Raw genomic sequence first — 18,661 nt, 5'->3', positions numbered from 1 at the left:
ACTATAGCGTCCTCCAACCAGATATCAAAATACGTACATTGTCCTTTGACACTGATAGACGTCACAGACCTTTTTTTATTACAGTTGTTGGCATCCACAGCATTGCATTAATGCTACAACATACTGTAGGTCACAGGTCCTACTTGCACATATAATTTATATAATAGATGAAATTATGTGATTTTTAGGAAATAGGCCAGCACAATACAGATGGGATAAAGTCGTAAAGGTGGATATCGGTTCGAAAATTTAATACCGCATCAAATGGTATTTACTACTTTTTAATACTTTTTAATGGCAATATTTTTTGGTAATTACTACTTAAAACTTACTACAATTTAATACCTTTTACAACCCCGCGGATACCCTGAATGTTAATAGTTTAATAAACAATATTCTAGTGGTCTCTTGCATGATGTTGGTTCCGCCCAACACCAGCGGTGCGCATCTTCAGGAAGTCTTTCAGTAAATGTTCATGAGCCCAAACGCTGTGTACTATTGTGTGATGTTTGTGAATAATTAATATAAAAAATATCTGGATTAAACAATTGAGATTAAGTTATGTTTTTCTTCTGGTCAGAGTAAATGTATGTACTTGCTTGAGTAGAGGTATCAAAGTCATTACTTTCAACTTTGCGTTAGTCTCCACATACACATTTGTCATATACTGTAAATGAATGACCAAAACAGTTAATGTAAATTCTTAAATTATAATGCAAGACAAATGAGAGAATGTAAAATATAATTTTGGATATTGAGTAACGCTTTCGTTATACCATCGGGCATTGTAACTTGCTGCGGTGTTCCGCCCCCTGAGGCAATGGAGTCAGGCCAGAAGCGCTGCAGTGGCCTGTTTTGAGGAGTCTTCTTTTTAGTTTTAGGTGTCTCAGAGGAGCTTGCATCCAACATCGGCTGTAGAATTCGCCTTCGAGCATTTATGAACCTGCAAACACAAGGCAGCATAATTCTGTATGTAAGTACGTATGCATACGCACGTACGCACATAGTATATACATATAGTAAAGTATATACATATACATATAGTCGTATGCAAAAGTTTGGGTACCCCTGATCATTTTCATGATTTTGCTTTATAAATCATTGGTTGTTCGGATCAGCAATTTCACTTAAATAGATCATATAGCAGACATAAACAGTGATATTTGAGAAGTGAAATTAAGTTTACATGATTTACAGAAAGTGTGCAATCATTACCTATATGATATATTTAACTGGAATTGCTAATCTAAACAACAACTAGAAAGGAAGTTTATAAAGGAAAATCTTGAAAATGATCAGGGGTGCCCAAACATTTGCATATGACTGTGTGTATGTGTGTGTGCGTGTGTGTGTGTATATATATATATATATATTAAAAAAAAAAAACTTTTCCTCACCCCCCGTGGGTGGTCTCTTTTTCCCTTCAAGCTCGGGTCCTCTAGCAGAGGCCTGGGAGCTTGAGGGTTCTACGCAGTATCTTTGCTGTTCATAGTACTGCACTTTTCTGGACTGAGATGTCAGATGTTTTTCCTGGGATCTGTTTCAGCCACTCCTCCAGTTTGGGGGTTACTGCCCCTAGTGCTCCAATGACCACAGGTACCACTGAAGTCTTCACTCTCCAGGCCTTCTCCAGCTCTTCTCTGAGCCCTTGATATTTCTCAAGTTTCTCATGTTCCTTTTTCCTAATGTTACCATCATTTGGGATGGCTATGTCAACCACAACGGCTTTCCTCTGCTCTTTGTCCACCACCACAATGTCCGGTTGGTTCGCCATTACCATTCTGTCTGTCTGGATCTGGAAGTCCCAGAGGATCTTGGCTTGGTCATTCTCTACCACCTTTGGAGGTGTTTCCCACTTGGATCTTGGGACTTCCAGTACATACTCTGCACAGATGTTCCTGTACACTATTCCAGCTACTTGGTTATGGCGCTCCATGTATGCTTTACCTGCCAGCATCTTACACCCTGCAGTTATGTGCTGGATTGTCTCAGGACATTCTTTGCACAATCTGCACCTGGGGTCTTGTCTGGTGTGGTAGATTTGGGCCTCTATTGCTCTGGTGCTCAAGGCCTGTTCTTGTGCAGCCATCAGTGCCTCTGTGCTGTCCTTCAGACAAGCTCTTTCTAGCCATTGGTAGGATTTCTGGATATCAGCCACTTCAGCTATGTTTCGGTGGTACATCCCATGTAGGGGCTTGTCCTCCCATGATGGTCCCTCCAGCACCTCATCTTCCTTTGATGCCCATTGTCTGAGACATTCACTGAGCACGTGATCCGTTGGGGCCTTATCCCTGATGTACTTATGGATCTTGGATGTTTCATCTTGGATAGTGGCTCTCACGCTCGCTAGTCCTCGGCCTCCTTCTTTACGGCTAGTGTACAGTCTCAGGGTGCTGGACTTGGGATGGAACCCTCCATGCATGGTTAGGAGCTTCCGTGTCTTGATATCTGTGGTCTGTATATCCTCCTTTGGCCACCGTATGATTCCTGCAGGGTATCTGATTACTGGTAGGGCGTAGCTGTTAATGGCTAGGGACTTGTTCTTGCCGTTGAGCTGACTTCTTAGGACTTGCCTTACTCGATGGAGGTATATGGCTGTGGCTGCTTTCCTTGTTTCCTCGTCAAGGTTGCCATTTGCCTGTGAAATTCCAAGGTATTTGTAGGTGTCCTCAATGTCTGCTAATGTTCCTTCTGGGAGTGAGACCCCCTCTGTGTGGATTACCTTTCCTCTTTTAGTCACCATGCGGCCACATTTCTCAAGTCCGAATGACATTCCGATGTCAGAGCTGTAGATCCTGGTAGTGTGGATCAGGGAGTCAATGTCCCGCTCGTTCTTAGCGTACAGCTTTATGTCATCCATGTAGAGGAGGTGGCTGATGGTGGCCCCATTCCTGAGTTGGTATCCATAGCCCGTCTTATTGATTATTTGGCTGAGGGGGTTCAGTCCTATACAGAACACCATTGGGGACAGAGCATCTCCTTGGTATATACCACATTTGATGGTAACGTGTGCAAGTGGCTTGCCATTGGCTTCAAGTGTGGTTTTCCACTGTTTCATCGAGTTGGCGATGAAGGTTCTCAGAGTCACATTGATGTTGTACAGCCTCAAGCATTCAGTGATCCAAGTATGTGGCATTGTAATATGCTTTCTTGTAATCAATCCAGGCAGTGCTCAGGATGGTACGTCTGGTTCTGCAGTCTTGGGTGACTGTTCTATCCACCAGGAGTTGATGTTTTGCTCCTCTGGTATTTTTACCAATCCCTTTCTGAGCAGTGCTCATGTATTGATCCATGTGCCCGCTGATCTTAGCTGATATTATGCCCGACATCAGCTTCCATGTTGTGGAGAGGCAGGTGATTGGCCGGTAGTTGGATGGGACTGTACCCTTTGAAGGGTCCTTCTGGATCAGGATCGTACGCCCTTGGGTTAGCCATTCAGGGTGAGTCCCATCCCTTAGCAGCTGGTTCATTTGTGCTGCCAGGCGCTCATGGAGAGTTGTAAGTTTCTTGAGCCAGTAGCTGTGGATCATGTCAGGGCCTGGTGCTGTCCAGTTTTTCATTCCTGAGACTCTTCTCTGGATATCTGCCACTGTGATGGTTACTGGGTTCTGTTCAGGGAGCTTGCTGTGGTCCTTTCTCAGAGCCACCAGCCACTGTGCATCCTTCTTATGTGATGCCTCCCGCTCCCATATATCCTTCCAGTACTGTTCAGTTTCCAGCCTTGGTGGGTCTGCTCTGCTATTATTCCCCTGCCACTGAGCGTACACTTTCGCTGGTTGTGTTGTGAACAACCTGTTTATTCGTCTGGCTTCATTCTCTCTTGTGTACCTCTTTAGGCGGCTGGCCAAGGCTTGGAGTCTTTGTTTGGCAGTTTCGAGTGCTTCAGGTATGGGCATCTGGCTGTATTTCTTGGGAACTTGCTTTTTCATTGCACCTTTCTGGGCCTCTGTCATTTGGCTCACTTCTCTCCGTCCTATCTTGATTTTGGCCTCCAGCCTTCTCTTCCATGGTGGGCACTGTTGTGGTCGCATATGGTCATTCTTCTTGTAGCCAAGAATTTCTAGGATCACTGCTGCTGAGGTGTATATCAGCTCATTGGTTTCAGTGATGGTAGCCGTAGGAATTGTTGTCAGTGCTGCATTCACATCTTCTAGGAGACTTTCTGAGGGTACTTCACTTAGCCTCTGCAGTGTGTATCTAGGTTCCCGAGCATTCATTCTCACCATGATCTTGTTCTTCAGGTCAGTTGCTGCCTCGTTCAGCTTGATTGTGCTTATTGGGGTTTCGTACCCAACCTCTGGACTTGTACATGGATTTAACTCGTCTCTGACCTGGTGCTCTGGTTGACCTTCGCTATGGCATTTGTGTTGTATCTCATCAATCTCGAGCTGTGATAGCAGGTGCCGTTTATGGATATTGGAACATTGAGCTACTAGTTGCTTGGCTGATAGTGTTGACTGTGGGTATCGAAGTTGCCATTGTTCCCGCATTCTCCGCATGTAACCCCTCTCGCTCGGGTTGCTGGAGTAGTAGCATTCCAACAGATCCTTGTTCTCGCATCTCGCCCATATATATATATATATATATATATATATATACACGCACGCACGCACGCACGCGCACACACACACACGTGTATAGTATATACACGTTATACACACAGTGATACCTCTACTTATCGAACGCCTATGCTTACGAACTTCTCAAGATACGAACCAGAGTCTCCTGATTTTTTTTTCATCAAATTTTTTTGCATAAAATTTCTACTTCCGAACCACCCACCCACACCTGTCTCCTTTGCTCGGCCATTCCCTGTTCGGCGGGTTGGCAGTGTAAAAGTGTGTTGAGTATATCTCCGAAGACTATTGTATGAAACTCGAAATCATCAAGAAGAATGGCGAAGGCATGCTCGCGAGGGAGTATGGCCAGTGTGCCAGAGTACCGTATCTGCCCAAATATAAGACGACCCCCTCTTTTTCAATACTCAAGTTTGAAAAAAATACTTTTTGAACACCAAATTTAATTTTTATACAGAAAATAATTACAGTACATCTGAAACAAATGACGATAACAGTATATTCGAGAGAAAATGCATGTTATTTTGCCTCCTTCAAATCATGCAAAAACTGTCTATCGCATCTTAATATCTGAACGCTGGGCTAGACTTGTTCTGCGTCGCAGCGTTAGTCCGTTACGCCGTATCATTCTTTTACACCGGCCGAGGCTTGCTTTAAAGTCAGCGGTGGGTATGTTTAGCTCTGGCTATTTCCACGGCCTTGAACTGAATGACAGCTCTGCTGATGGGCATCCCGTCCTTTCGTTTCTCATCTACGTACGCGCACACCCTTCTGTCGAGCTCTTGAAAGCGGCCGCTCTGAGGACCACAGAAAGCTTTTCTCTGATTGTGAGCATTTTAGGCAATCTTTTTGAGCTCTCCATCTCCGTACACTACACGCTGAGAAACCAAATTTCACAGCCGCTTTGTAATTCTTTGAAGACTCTGCCTCATTTATCACTGTTATGTTTGCATCATAACTTCTCCTCAGCTGCTGGTTAACCTGGCCGTTCTTCGACCCACTTTTCTCCAGATTGGCGCTACGTTTCTCCATTGTCTGTTATCTCTTATTTTCTTCTCTTTTCTTTCTTACCGCTAACTTTTATTTTACTTCTTCGTGCTACCGCTATTTTTATTTTTCTTCTATGTGACAGGAGTTTGCTTTGGCTTGGGGAGTTAAGTTCAGCATTCGCTTTAAAGATATCTGGCGCCATCTAGCGTTGTGAATGGGTATAATGTTTAGACCCTGAATGTAAGACGACCCCCACTTTTTCAGTCTTATATTCGGGCCAATACGTGTGTATGTGTATTTTACACAGAGTAATAGGGCAAAAAGTGTGACTTTTGGGATAGTCCAGCATGCATTATTTCCTTTTACATTGACTCCTATAGGCAATCTTGCTTCTACTTTTCTACTTACAAACGTGACCGCGGAACAAATTAGATTCATAAGTAGAGGTACAACTGTATCTCAGTGATTTAATCATTTGAAAGTTTATTGATACTTTTTCATGGAAATTATGTCTCAAATGCATTTCACCACAAAGAAAATAATAATGGCTCAACACTTTTTTGCATTCAAACACAACAATTTACAGATTGTACAGGAAAGGTCACCAACATACTTTTAAATAGGATATTTATGCGTGAATCCAAATACGCATGAAAACATCAAGTGATTAAAACATTACATTATTTACATTACATTTACATACGAATAATTTGCGAGGAGGCGAGGAACTCCAGGTTATTTTAAGGCAGGTTATTGAGAAATGCTTGGCTGGCATACTGCCGGTTGTAAACAAGCAGTAGAATAGAATAGAATGAATTTATTGTCATTGTACAATGATATACAACGAATTTGGGATAGTAGTTTGCTTAGTCACTGCGCAATGTACTTTGATGTGTGTTTGTCTGCTGTTTGATTTTGTGTTGCAGTCACATCAGGGTGTATTTCTATTTTCATTGGTTCTCATTTATGAAATGACGAGGCGAGGAAATCTGGGAAAAGGTAAGTTACTGAGACACGCTAACCTACGCTGTCAGCTGTCCTTCGTTACAAGGCACTTTGTGTACTAATCACTTATTTTCCTAAACTTTGACAATGATTTTCAATTTTGGGCTGTTGAAATTTTTAAAAAAAAAAGAGGTTATTTTTGCAGGAATCTCAAAATCTTCACTCTCCAAACAAGCTCTTTTTGTCGATAACTTGAAATTAATCTATGCGACATAACCTTGATTTTGTGAAAACACATATATTCACACACACATGCGCACACACGCAAGCATGCACACACAAAGACACAGACACACGCGCACGTTTGTAGTTTCGTGATTTACAGGATTGCTAAAAAAAGAAGTTTGCCTTAAATATAGTTTTGTTAAGAATCAGAATCAGAAAACCTTTATTGTCATTCTACATAGTACAATGAAATTGGAGACCTCCATCCAGTGCATGAGTAGTAAAGTTTCTAGGATCAACAACAGAAACTACTATTGTTGTGAACACCCTCTTTTCTACTTTTTCTTACTAATAGCCCAATTTCACAGCCTTAAGAGTCTGCATATCTTAAACACTTGGTCCTGTTGGATTTGTAAGAATCTCCTGGTACCTTGTTTGTAACTATAAAAACATAATCAAAACCTGGAATATTTTTCAGCACATAGCACAATTATTATTCTGAACATTACTTTATGTATTTAATATAGTAGTATTATGAAACTGCAGTCATTAGGCCACATTTCTCATATCTCTCGAGAGACATGTGCAAACCAACATTGTCAGACATACTATCTTACGTTAAAATTCATCGAATACACAAACTTGTTAAAAAAACAAGTACGTAGATGAGAGAGAAGCCCATTTGTGGGACTAAGGAGGAACTTTACTCACCAGTTATTGACCTGAAGAAGTGTCAGATTTGTCTGACTGGCGATCTGTTTCTTTTCATCCTCTGTTGGATAAGGATGCTACAGATGAAAGGGGGAGACATTTTTGTTGTTTTGGTATTCCATGATATACAAATGACCTGACAAACAGACTCACCCCAATGTGCTGAAAAAGCCATGAGCGCATGACATTTGTTGCATGCTTGGGTAGAACGCCACGTTTGTTTTTAGTTGAGCTGTCATCATGATTGAAGAGGTTTAAGTCCTGGTGAAATCGCAGTTGGACCTGAGCGAACAGAGATTGGGTTAGCCAAGAACGACTATACAATTGTGACTTGCATTTCAAATGTTCATATGAAACGTGCAAGATGTTTTAGGATTTTGCTCCAACTAAGGTACAAAAATGTCAACACCTCCTGATGGAAACAATGTGGTATGAAGAATGCCATCTTATTTTGATGTCATACTTTAGTGGAATTAAAAAGAAAACATTCAATAGTGTTTAAAATCCTTCTGCCTTGGTTAAACTCAGTTGCTGAATTGAAAAACAGATGTTAAGTTATTTCAGATTTTTCTAATGGCTAGTAAAAAGAAGAAAGTGGTTGACTTCATTACCTCCCAGCATTATTGTATTGACTGCCAACAAGTTGTTTAATGCTTTGTGTTTTTTACGCCTTCAATAGCATCATCTCTAAGTATCGTATTTGGAATAAAAACTATGTTTATCAGCATTACGTTTAGATTGTGACATGTCTGGGTATATTGTAAAGTTTGTACACTTTATCATAACTAGCAACAGTGAGCTTTTTGTTTAATGTATACAGTACTTTATAAAGCCTTTATCTGAAACAAATGTAAGTAGAAGATGCATACAGGTAATATGCCGTAAAAATATTTGTATTCAATAATAGTATTTAGTAATAGTAGACAAGGGGGAATGTGAGCTTTAAAAAACAATATTTAAAAAAAACAAATCAATAACAATAGACAATTCACCGAAACCCTCCTTAGTGAAAGAAAACAAAAAATCTAATTCAAAACAGATATCTTTTACTGGTGCACAAAATGAGCCGTGCATGATCTTCACCTTGTTCAAAGAACAAAACCAACACAATGTATGAACTCACAACAAATTACATACCTGCAAATCAGTGTGCCTTTGTGAAACCAGTTCAGATATGCGCTATCACGTATTTACACGATAAATAAAGTGTGTTCGGACCTCCACAATGGAGGCTCTGCCGAACCCCTGAGACCGACTCACCGAACCCCTAAGGTTCGATTGAACCCAGGTTAAGAACCACTGTTATATAATGACAGATAACATTTTGAGATGCAGTAAATACTGATCTAAAGCGAAAAACTGTTTACTGCCGTAGTGAGAATGAACAAAAAAATGTATTTTCTATATGGATTTGCACTACATGCATCAACCTGGAATACAGGCTGTGTAACTTGTGGACGGTAAGAGAGATACAGCATCTGGAGCAAGTATAAGATACAGTGGATACGTTTGCAATGACAACGAATTCAGCTGCGATATTTTGACAGTTTCCAAAATTGTCCTACACATACTACACAAGAAATAGACACAAATGTAGTTATAATGCAGAGTACAGGCATGTAAACTGACTTAAGTGAATACCGAACATCCTGTCAAGTTTTACTTGCTCCCATAATGTCAGAGTGATGGCGGCTTTAGTTATGTGTTACCAACGTTTACTTGCTTTGTGTCATATGTCCGCACCATCAGCACCTTGGATAGCTCTGTCCATCTGCTATTGCTCCTCTCGACCTGTTATCCTCCGTGACGCACATTGCTTTGCAGTAATCAGCACTCATTGCCCACAACTGTTGTGCATCACCTGCTCATCAAGATGTCTACTTAATTAAGCGCACTTCTCCAGTCACATTTGGTCAGTTCGTCCCGTGTTACTCGCTGTTCCTGCTCTCGTTGCCTCCCGACTCCTGTTGCCTATCTCACTTGCCTGTCCGACTGTTTCTGACCATGATCCATCCATCCATCCATCCATCCATCCATCCATTCATCCATCCATCCATCCATCCATCCATCCATCCATCCATTTTCTTCCGCTTATCCAGGGTCGGGTCGTGGGGGCAGCACCTTTAGGAGGGACTCCCAGACTCATCCAGCTCATCCCGGGGGATCCCAAGACATTCCCAGGCCAACGGAGAGACATAGTCTCTCCAGTGCGTCCTGGGTCGTCCACGGGGGTCTCCTACCGGTGGGAAATGCCTGGAACACTTCCCCAGGGAGGCGTCCAGGAGGCATCCTGATGAGATGCCCGAGCTGCCTCATCTGGCTCCTCTCAACTGCTCTATTCCGAGCCTCTCCCGGATGACTGAGCTTCTCACCTTATCTCTAAGGGAGAGCCCAGACACCCTGCGGAGGAAACTCATTTCGGCCGCTTTTATCTGGGATCTCGTTCTTTCGGTCACGACCCATAGCTTGTGACCATAGGTGAGGGTAGGAGCCTAGATCGTCCGGTAAATTGAGAGCTTTGCCTTTTGGCTCAGCTCTCTCTTTACCATGACAGACCGGTACAGAGTCCGCATTACTGCAGACGCTGCACCGATCCGCCTGTCGATCTTGCGCTCCATCCTGCCCTCACTCGTGAACAAGACCCCAAGATACTTGAACTCCTCCACTTGGGGAAGGATCTCATCCCCGATCCGGAGAGGGCATTCCACCCTTTTCCGACCGAGGACCATGGACTCGGATTTGGACGTGCTGACCCTCATCCCGACCGCTTCACACTCGGCTGCGAACCGCTCCAGTGAGAGCTGGAGATCACGGCCTGAAGAAGCCAACAGCACCACCTCGTCTGCAAAAAGTAGAGACGCAACGCTGAGGTCCCCAAACCAAACACCCTCAATGCCTCAGCTGCGCCTAGAAATTCTTTCCATAAAAATTATTAACAGAATCGGTGACAAAAGGCAGCCTTGGCAGAGTCCAACCCTCACTGGGAACGAATCCGACTTACTGCCGGAAATGCGGACCAAACTCTGGCATCGGTGATACAAACCGCCCTTATCAGTTGGCTCGGCACCCCGTACTCCCGAAGCACCCTCCACAGAACTTCCCAAGGGACACGGTCAAACGGCTTCTCCAAGTCCACAAAGCAAATGTGGACTGGTTGAGCGAACTCCCACGCCCCCTCGAGGATCCTGCCGAGGATGTAGAGCTAGTCCACTGTTCCACGGCCAGGATGAAAGCCACAGTGCTCCTCCTCAATCCGAGGTTCGACCTCCTGACGGACCCTCCTCTCCAGCACCCCTGAATAGACCTTACCAGGGAGGCTGAGGAGTGTGATTCCCCTGTAATTGGAACACACCCTCCGGTCACCCGTCTTAAAGAGGGGAACCACCATCCCAGTCTGCCAATCCAGAGGCACTGTCCCCTATGTCCACGCAATGTTGTAGAGACGTGTCGGCCATGACAGCCCCACAACATCCAGAGCCTTTAAGAACTCCGGGCGGATCTCATCCACCCCTGGGGCCTTGCCCCCGAGGAGTTTTTTATCTACCTCAGTGACTTCGACCCTAGAGATTGGAGAGTCCGCTTCAGAGTCTCCAGGCCCTGCTTCCACAATGGAAGGCATGTAGGTGGAATTGAGGAGGTCTTCAAAGTATTCTCCCCACCGACTCACGACGTCCCGAGTCGAGGTCAGCAGCACACCATCTCCACTGTAAACAGGGTTGATGGTGCACTGCTTCCCCCTCCTGAGACGCTGGCTGGTGGATCAGAATTTCCTCGAAGCCGTCATTCTCCATATCCTCGCCAAACTCCTCCCATACCCGGGTTTTCCTCAGCAACCGCCGAAGCCGCGTTCCGCTTGGCCATCCAGTACCTGTCAGCTGACTCCAGAGTCCCGCAGGCCAAAACGGCCTGATAGGACTCCTTCTTCAGCTTGATGGCATTCCTTAGTGTTGGTGTCCACCAGCGGGTTCGGGGATTGCCGCCACAACAGGCAGCATACGGCCACAGCTCCGGTTGGCTGCCTCAATAATGGAGGCATGTAACACGGTCCACTCGGACTCAATGTCCCCCGCCTCTTCCGGGACATGGGAAAAGCTCTGTCGGAGGTGGGAGTTGAAGCTCTTCCTGACAGGGGATTCTGCCAGACGTTCCCAGCAGACCCTCACAGTACGTTTGGGTCTGCCAGGTCGGACCGGCATCTTCCCCAACTATCGGAGCCAACCCACCACCAGGTGGTGATCAGTTGACAGCTCCGCCCCTTCTCTTCACCCGAGTGTCCAAAACATGCGGCCGCAAATCCAATGACACGACTACAAAGTCGATCATCGAACTGCGGCCTAGGGTGTCATGGTGCGAAGTGCGCACATGGACACCCTTATGTTTGAACATGGTGTTCAGTATTGACAATCCGTGTCGAGCACAGAAGTCCAATAATAGAAGACCACTCGGGTTCAGATCGGGGGGTCCGTTTCTTTCACTCACGCCCCTCCAGGTCTCACTGTCATTGCCCACGTGAGCATTGAAGTCACCCAGTAGAACGATGGAGTCCCCAGAAGGAGCACTCTCCACCACTTCCTCCAGGGACTCCAAAAGGGGTGGGTCCTCTGAGCTGCTGTTTGGTGCATAGACACAAACAACAGTAGGGACGCGTCCCCCCACCCGAAGGTGGAGGGAGGCTACCCTCTCGTTCACCGGGGTGAATTTCAATGTGCAGGCGCCCAGCTGGGGGCCAATAAGTATACCCATACTTGCTCGATGCCTCTCACCGTGGGCAACTCCAGAGTAGAAGAGAGTCCAGTCCCTCTCGAGAGGGCTTGTACCGGAACCCAAACTGTGTGTGGAGGCAAGTCCGACTATGTCTAGTCGGAACTTGTCTGCCTTGCACACCAGCTCGGCTCCTTTCCAGCCAGAGAGGTGACGTTCCATGTCCCATGAGCCAGCTTCTGCAGCCGGGGATCGGACCGCCAAGGTCCCTGCCTTTGGCCGCCGTCTAGCTTACACTGCACCCGAACCCATTGGCCCCTCCCACAGATGGTGAGCCCCTGGGAAGGGGGACCCACGTTTACTTTTCGGGCTGTGCCCGGCCGGGCCCCATGGGTGAAGGCCCGGACACCAGACGCTCGCCTTCGAGCCTCACCTCCAGGCCTGAATCCAGAGGGGGGCCCCAGCGACCTGCGTCCAGGCGAGGGAAAACTAAGTCAAATTTTCTTAATCGTCATAAGGGGTTTTGTGAGCCGTGCTTTGTCTGACCCCTCACCTAGGACCCTTTTGCCATGGGTAACACTACCAGGGGCATGAAGCCCCAGACAACATGGCTCCTAGGATCATTGGGGCATACAAACCCCTCCACCACGATAAGGTGACAACTCACGGAGGGGTGACCATGACCCTATTTGCTTATTCTGCTTCGCTCTCTGTCAAGTTCGACTGTCTGCCTGCTCTCAATCACCACTCGCCTGGGACGAGTCTGGTTCAGCGACACCGTTCACCCGCTCACCACCGGCTGTCTGCTGCTCTCCACTCAAACGCTGCTTCCTTGGTGCACCCGCTCCTGTCTCTTTCCCTTTTCCCTTTAACATCCAATAAACACTGTTTGTGTCGCACTTGGTCATCCTGCCCCGTTAGTTACACTTTGTCAATGGTATACAGTGTGTTTTTGTTCAACTCTGCAAGCGTTTTATGAGTGTGTGTATTTTCTTCACGTGCTTGCGGAGTTTTCTCCTAATCCACACGTTTCATTTTGGAACAGAATTCCTCTTTTTTGGCATACTTCCCAGACAGGTCTCATTGATGACACAGTGCTCGCTCCGAATAGCAATACGCGTGTGCCGACAAATAACTATTAGATTCTTACGGTCGTCACCTCCCACCGCGAAAATAGTCATTTCAAATGCAATGCGGAATTCAGACAATGTAATCCTATGAATATTTGGGTTAGAAATCCTCCACTGGTAAATAATTTCAGCCAACTAGATTGAAACCAGGTTTTATGAGACCACTTTCCGCAAAAGCCCTACTAGTTAATTATTTGATCAGAGACCATAACCTTCATCTGATTCGTCTTTGTGAAACCTGGTTAAAACCAAATAATTCGCAGCCACTTAATGAGGCCTCGCCTCCAAACTTTGTGAGCTCTCATGACGCACGTCCTCGTAGCTCTTATTTTTTAATCTGATCTAAGACCTTGATGTAACCCTCATGAGATGGAGTGATTAGTATTTAGCCTATCAAAATCCGAGAAAAAAACGGAAGCACGTGATACCTCAGCCTATCGAACTGCTCGTCCCTCCTCCTACCGTGAGAGTGGGTGATTTGAGAGGGAACGGGTAGGCCGAGGCTAGGACGGAGCGGATAACGGCACACAGTGAGAGAAATCGATAAAAAAGATAGTACAACAGATTGTGAATCTTTTTTATATTTATTTTTGATATCGCTATTGCTTTGATATTGTGATATCCTTTGATGTGATTGTTCGGTGATCAGCCGTTTTGACATTGTGATATCCTTTGATGCGATTGTTCGGCGATCAGCCGTTACTGTTAGCTATCTCACGGATATTGTTTTTTTTGTTTCCCTTTTTATTTTGGATTTTCATTCCAATGGATTCGCTTGGATCGATGGCGAGCCTTCCCAGTTGGATCTAAAACAAAAAAGACAGACACTTTGGATGCCTTCTGCCGCACTCACCGGTGTGGTAGGCCCTGAGTTGTTGACATCCTGGGATTTTTAAATTGATATAATTTTCTGGACTTTCGACTAATTTGTAAATGTGTATTGGTGATGATGTATTGAGAATGTGAACAATTTGTTTTCTATGTGTGTTCAAACGGATTATATTTTCCTATGTTTTATTGGTTATGTGGTTCAAACTGATTATATTTTCCTATGTTTTTTTTTCACTAAAGCCGGCAATATAATTCATATATATATGTCTCATTTGAACACTCACTCAGCTCTTGCAGTCGAACCAACTGGGCCATTGAAGTAATTTATGGTAAATATTTATTAAATTATCCTTCAGAAGTGTTACATTTAGCCTTTAAAACATTTGAAATTCTTGTCGCGAAATCCCCAGCCTTGTTGTCGTTTTATCATGCAGTTATTTACAGTCCCCCTAATTATGGGTGACTTCAATCTATATGAATCTCCTAGCAAAACCACTTACTGCGGCGTTTCACACAATAATCTATGCTTTTGGTTTTACACAGGCAAGAAATGTAGTGATGCATAAAAATGGTAATGCTTTAGATTTGGTACTTTCCCAAGGCTTGGCCCCATCAAATGGAGAAGTACTACCGTATACTTCTGCTATGTCTGACCATTACTTAAATTAGATTTGAAGTATTGGCTCAATGTCAACGTCACGAACCCAATCATAACTATAGCAGCCACACTATTAGTTCCTCATCCATCCATCCATCCATCCATCCATCCATCCATCCATCCATCCATCCATCCATCCATCCATCCATCCATCTTCAACCACTTATCCAGGGTCGGGTCACGGGGGCAGCAGCTTTAAAGGAGGGACGCCCAAACTTCCCTCTTCCCAGCCACTTCGTCCAGCTCATCCCCGGGGATCCCAAGGCATTCGCAGGCCAGCCGAGAGACAGTCTCTCCAGCGCGTCCTGGGTCGTCCCCGGGGTCTTCTGCTGGTGGGACTTGCCCAGAAGGCGTCTAGGAGGCATCCTAATGAGATGCCTGAGCCACCTCATTGATTGGTTGATTGAAACCTTTATTGTCCCCTCTGGGAAAAATCAGTTGTCAACCAGCTCATGACATTTAAAAAGAGGAAGACAAGCAGAAAAACAGAGTTCACAATGCAATAAATATAACACACTGCTGGTGTAATAACATGCAGTGCAAGCTGGTAGTTTACTAAAGTGCATCATGTGCAGATAAAAAGTCCCAAGTCTCTAGCTCCAGGTCTCCCCGCACCTGCGGGCCTGATTGTAGAGTCGGAGTGCAGCTGGAATAAACGACTGTCCAAATCTCTTTGACTTCTCTCATCCCCGTCAGCTCGATGGGCAGTGGATGGGAGGGATTGGCCAACATGAACGCCAGTTTTTTCCCCATCCTCTGTTCGACCACCAACTCCAGGCTGTCCAACCCGGTCCCCACCACAGCGCTGGCCTTCTTCACGAGCTTGTTCAGCCTGGTCGCGTCCCTGGCACAGATGTTGCCTCCCCAGCAGACCCCGGCAAAGAACAGGACACTGGAGACCACTGACTGATAAAACATTTTCAGTAGCCTATTACAAACATTAAACGACCTCAGCCTTCCAAGGAAAAACATCCTGCTCTGCCCCTTCCTGATAAGAGCCTCGGTGATGTCAGTCCAGTCCAGTTTGTTGTTAAAGTGTACCCCCAGGTATCTGTAGGAGTCCACTCTTTCAACTTCCACTCCCTTGATGGTGATAGGGGCTGAGGTCCCTCTCTTCCTCCTAAAATCCACCACCAACTCCTTGGTTTTGCTGATGTTGAGCAGAAGGTGGTTGGTGTCGCACCACTTCACAAAGTTCTCCGCCAGGGCCTTGTACTCCTCCTCCCTGTCGTCTGTGATATAGCCCACAATAGAGGAGTCATCAGCGAACTTCTTTCTGTAGGTGGCACTGGTGGGAGCTGAATTGGAAGTTGGAGGTGTAGACGATGAAGAGAAACGGTGCCAGGACAGTTCCTTGGGGGGCATCGGTGTTACATACCACCACCTCAGACTGACAGCCCAGCAATCTAATGTACTGTCGTCTGTCTGTCAGGTGGTTGTGGATCCAGGCTGTCAGGGAGTCTTCTACACCCATCACCGCTAGTTTGTCTGCCAGCAGTGATGGCTTGATGGTATTGAATGCGCTGGAGAAGTCGAAGAACATGATCCTCACCGTGCTCCGTGGCTTCTCTAGGTGTCTGTAGGCCCTGTGTAGCATGTAGATGACGGCATCTTCCACCCCCACATTCTCTTGATATGCAAACTGCCGGGGGTCCAAGTAATCATTCACCTGGGGTTTAAGATGTTGCAGCACCAGCCTCTCCAAGATCTTCATGACCTGAGATGTTAGGGCAACCGGTCTGTAGTCGTTTGGAGTGCTGTGCCATCCATTCTTTGGCACCTGGTCGATGCATGAGGTCTTCCAGAGCTGTGGAACCTTCCTCAGTCTTAGAGATAGACCGAAGAGATGGTGGAATGCGTCTGCTAGCTCTCCAGCACACCCCTTCAGTACCCTGGGGTTGATGTTATCTGGTCCTCTGGCCTTGTGCATGTTCACTCTGGAGAACTGCTTCCTCACCCGCTCAGATGTTATTAAGCTGTGGGCGTCTCTCGGTGCGGAGCATGCTCCCTGTTTCCAACCGGTGGTGGTGGGAGGCACCTGCTGCTGGGATGTGAGGGGGTCAGGAGAAGTGGGGGATACAGCTTCCTGGGTTGGGATGGAGAAGGGGGAAGAGGGAGGGGGACGGTGGGGGGTGACAGGGGATAGGTTGGTCAAACCTGTTAAAAAAGCAGTTCAGGTTATCTGCCTGCTCTCGGGTCCCCTCCACTACCGTATGTGGCTGCTTGAGACCCGTGATCTTAAACCCCTTCCACACCTCCTTAGAGATGTGGGCCACCAGCCCTCCCTCCAGTTTCCTCCTGTAGCTGTCTTTAGCTGCTCTCAGCTCCTTCTTCACCTCCTTTTGAGCGGCCTTGGCTCCCTCAGTGTCCCCTGGTTTAAACAGCCTCCTCTTCCTCGTCAAGTAGGCCTTGATGTTGGCATTTATCCACGGCTTGTTATTAGGAAAGCACCGCACCTTTTTAATGGGGACGATGCTCTGCTCGCAGAACTTGATGTAGTCCGTGACACAGTCTACAAGACCGTCTATGTCCTCCCTGGAACATCCCCCAGTCGGTGTCTCAAAGCACGCCCACAGCTCCTCCTCCACATCCACTGTCCATTGCTGGACAGTTCTGGTGGTGACAGGCAACTTTATTATAGGGATGTAAGCTGGTTCCATCCAGACCATGCTGTGGTCTGATGCCCCTAGTGGTGGAAGAGCTGTGGATGTGTAAGCTCCTTTTACATTGGCATAGAATTTGTCTGATATTTTTTCCTCCCTTGTTTTACATGTGACATACTGGGTAAAGTCCGTCAGTGTCTTTCCCACATTTATGTGATTAAAGTCCCCATTCACAATAGCATCTGGGTGCACAGCCTGTAGCCCTGCGATGCAAGAGTGGACGACGTCATTTGCACGCGCCGAGACCGCATTCGGAGGAATGTAAACAGTCACTTCCACAACAAGTGAGAACTCTGTCGGACAGAAGTCTGGTCTCAAACCTAGCGCCAGCAGTTCTATATCTGGAGTGCAGACTTGCTCTTTGACGGTGATGTGTCCCAGCTTGCACCAGTTGGTATTTACAAACACGGTGATCCCGCCTCCTTTGTTTTTACTGCTGTTCCTGGTCCTACCTGCTTGGACCATGGTGAATCCGTCTTGGGGTGGGATCTCATCCCCGAACCGGAGAGGGCATTTCACCCTTTTTTGACTGAGGACCATGGTCTCAGATTTGGATCGTAGATTGACCGGTAAATTGAGAGTTTTGCCTTTTGACTCAGCTCTCTCTTTATCACGACGGACCGGTACAGAGTCCGCATTACTGCCGACGCTGCATCGAATCCACCTGTCGATCTCACGCTCCATCCTGCCCTCACTCGTGAACAAGACCCCAAGATACTTGAACTCCTCCACTTGGGGCAAGATCTCATCCCCAATCCGGAGGGGGCATTCCACCCTTTTCCGACCGAGGACCATGGACTCGGATTTGGAGGTGCTAACCCTCATCCCGACCGCTTCACACTCGGCTGCGAACCACTCCAGTGAGAGCTGGAGATCACGGCCTGAAGAAGCCAACAGCACCACGTCGTCTGCAAAAAGTAGAGACGCGACGCTGAGTTTCCCAAACCGGGCACCCTCAACGCCTCGGCAGCACCTAGAAATTCTGTCCATAAAAATTATGTACAGAATTGGTGTCAAAGGGCAGCCTAAGTGGAGTCCAACCCTCACTGGAAACCAATCCGACTGACTGTCGGAAATACGGACCAAACCCTGGCATAGATGAATAGCTCTTACCAGTGGGTTCGGCATCCCATACTCCCGAAGCACCCCACAAAGAAGTCCCTGAGGGACATGGTCGAACGCGTTTTCCAGGTCCACAAAACATGTGGATTGGTTGAGCATGCACCCTCA

General features: G+C 46.3%; 1 protein-coding gene across 11 annotated transcripts in view; it reads right to left on the bottom strand.

Annotated features, from left to right (window-relative positions):
• Positions 1 to 18,661, bottom strand: part of LOC148394684 (homeobox protein PKNOX1-like) — an 83,256-nt gene that overhangs the window by 1,910 nt on the left and 62,685 nt on the right. For all 11 annotated transcript variants that reach the window (XM_088382769.1, XM_088382771.1, XM_088382770.1 and 8 more), the window contains 3 exons: positions 7,602 to 7,730; positions 7,449 to 7,525; positions 777 to 943 (listed from right to left, as the gene is read on the bottom strand). In XM_088382769.1, coding sequence (XP_088238895.1) covers positions 777 to 943; positions 7,449 to 7,525; positions 7,602 to 7,730 — 373 coding nt within the window. The remainder of the gene's footprint in view (positions 1 to 776; positions 944 to 7,448; positions 7,526 to 7,601; positions 7,731 to 18,661) is intronic.

The sequence above is a fragment of the Syngnathus floridae genome, chromosome 8, assembly GCF_059516105.1.
Source record: "Syngnathus floridae isolate MCC-2025c chromosome 8, RoL_Sflo_1.0, whole genome shotgun sequence".
Classification (NCBI taxonomy): Eukaryota; Metazoa; Chordata; class Actinopteri; order Syngnathiformes; family Syngnathidae; genus Syngnathus; species Syngnathus floridae.
This window is presented reverse-complemented; position numbering and strand designations above follow the sequence as displayed.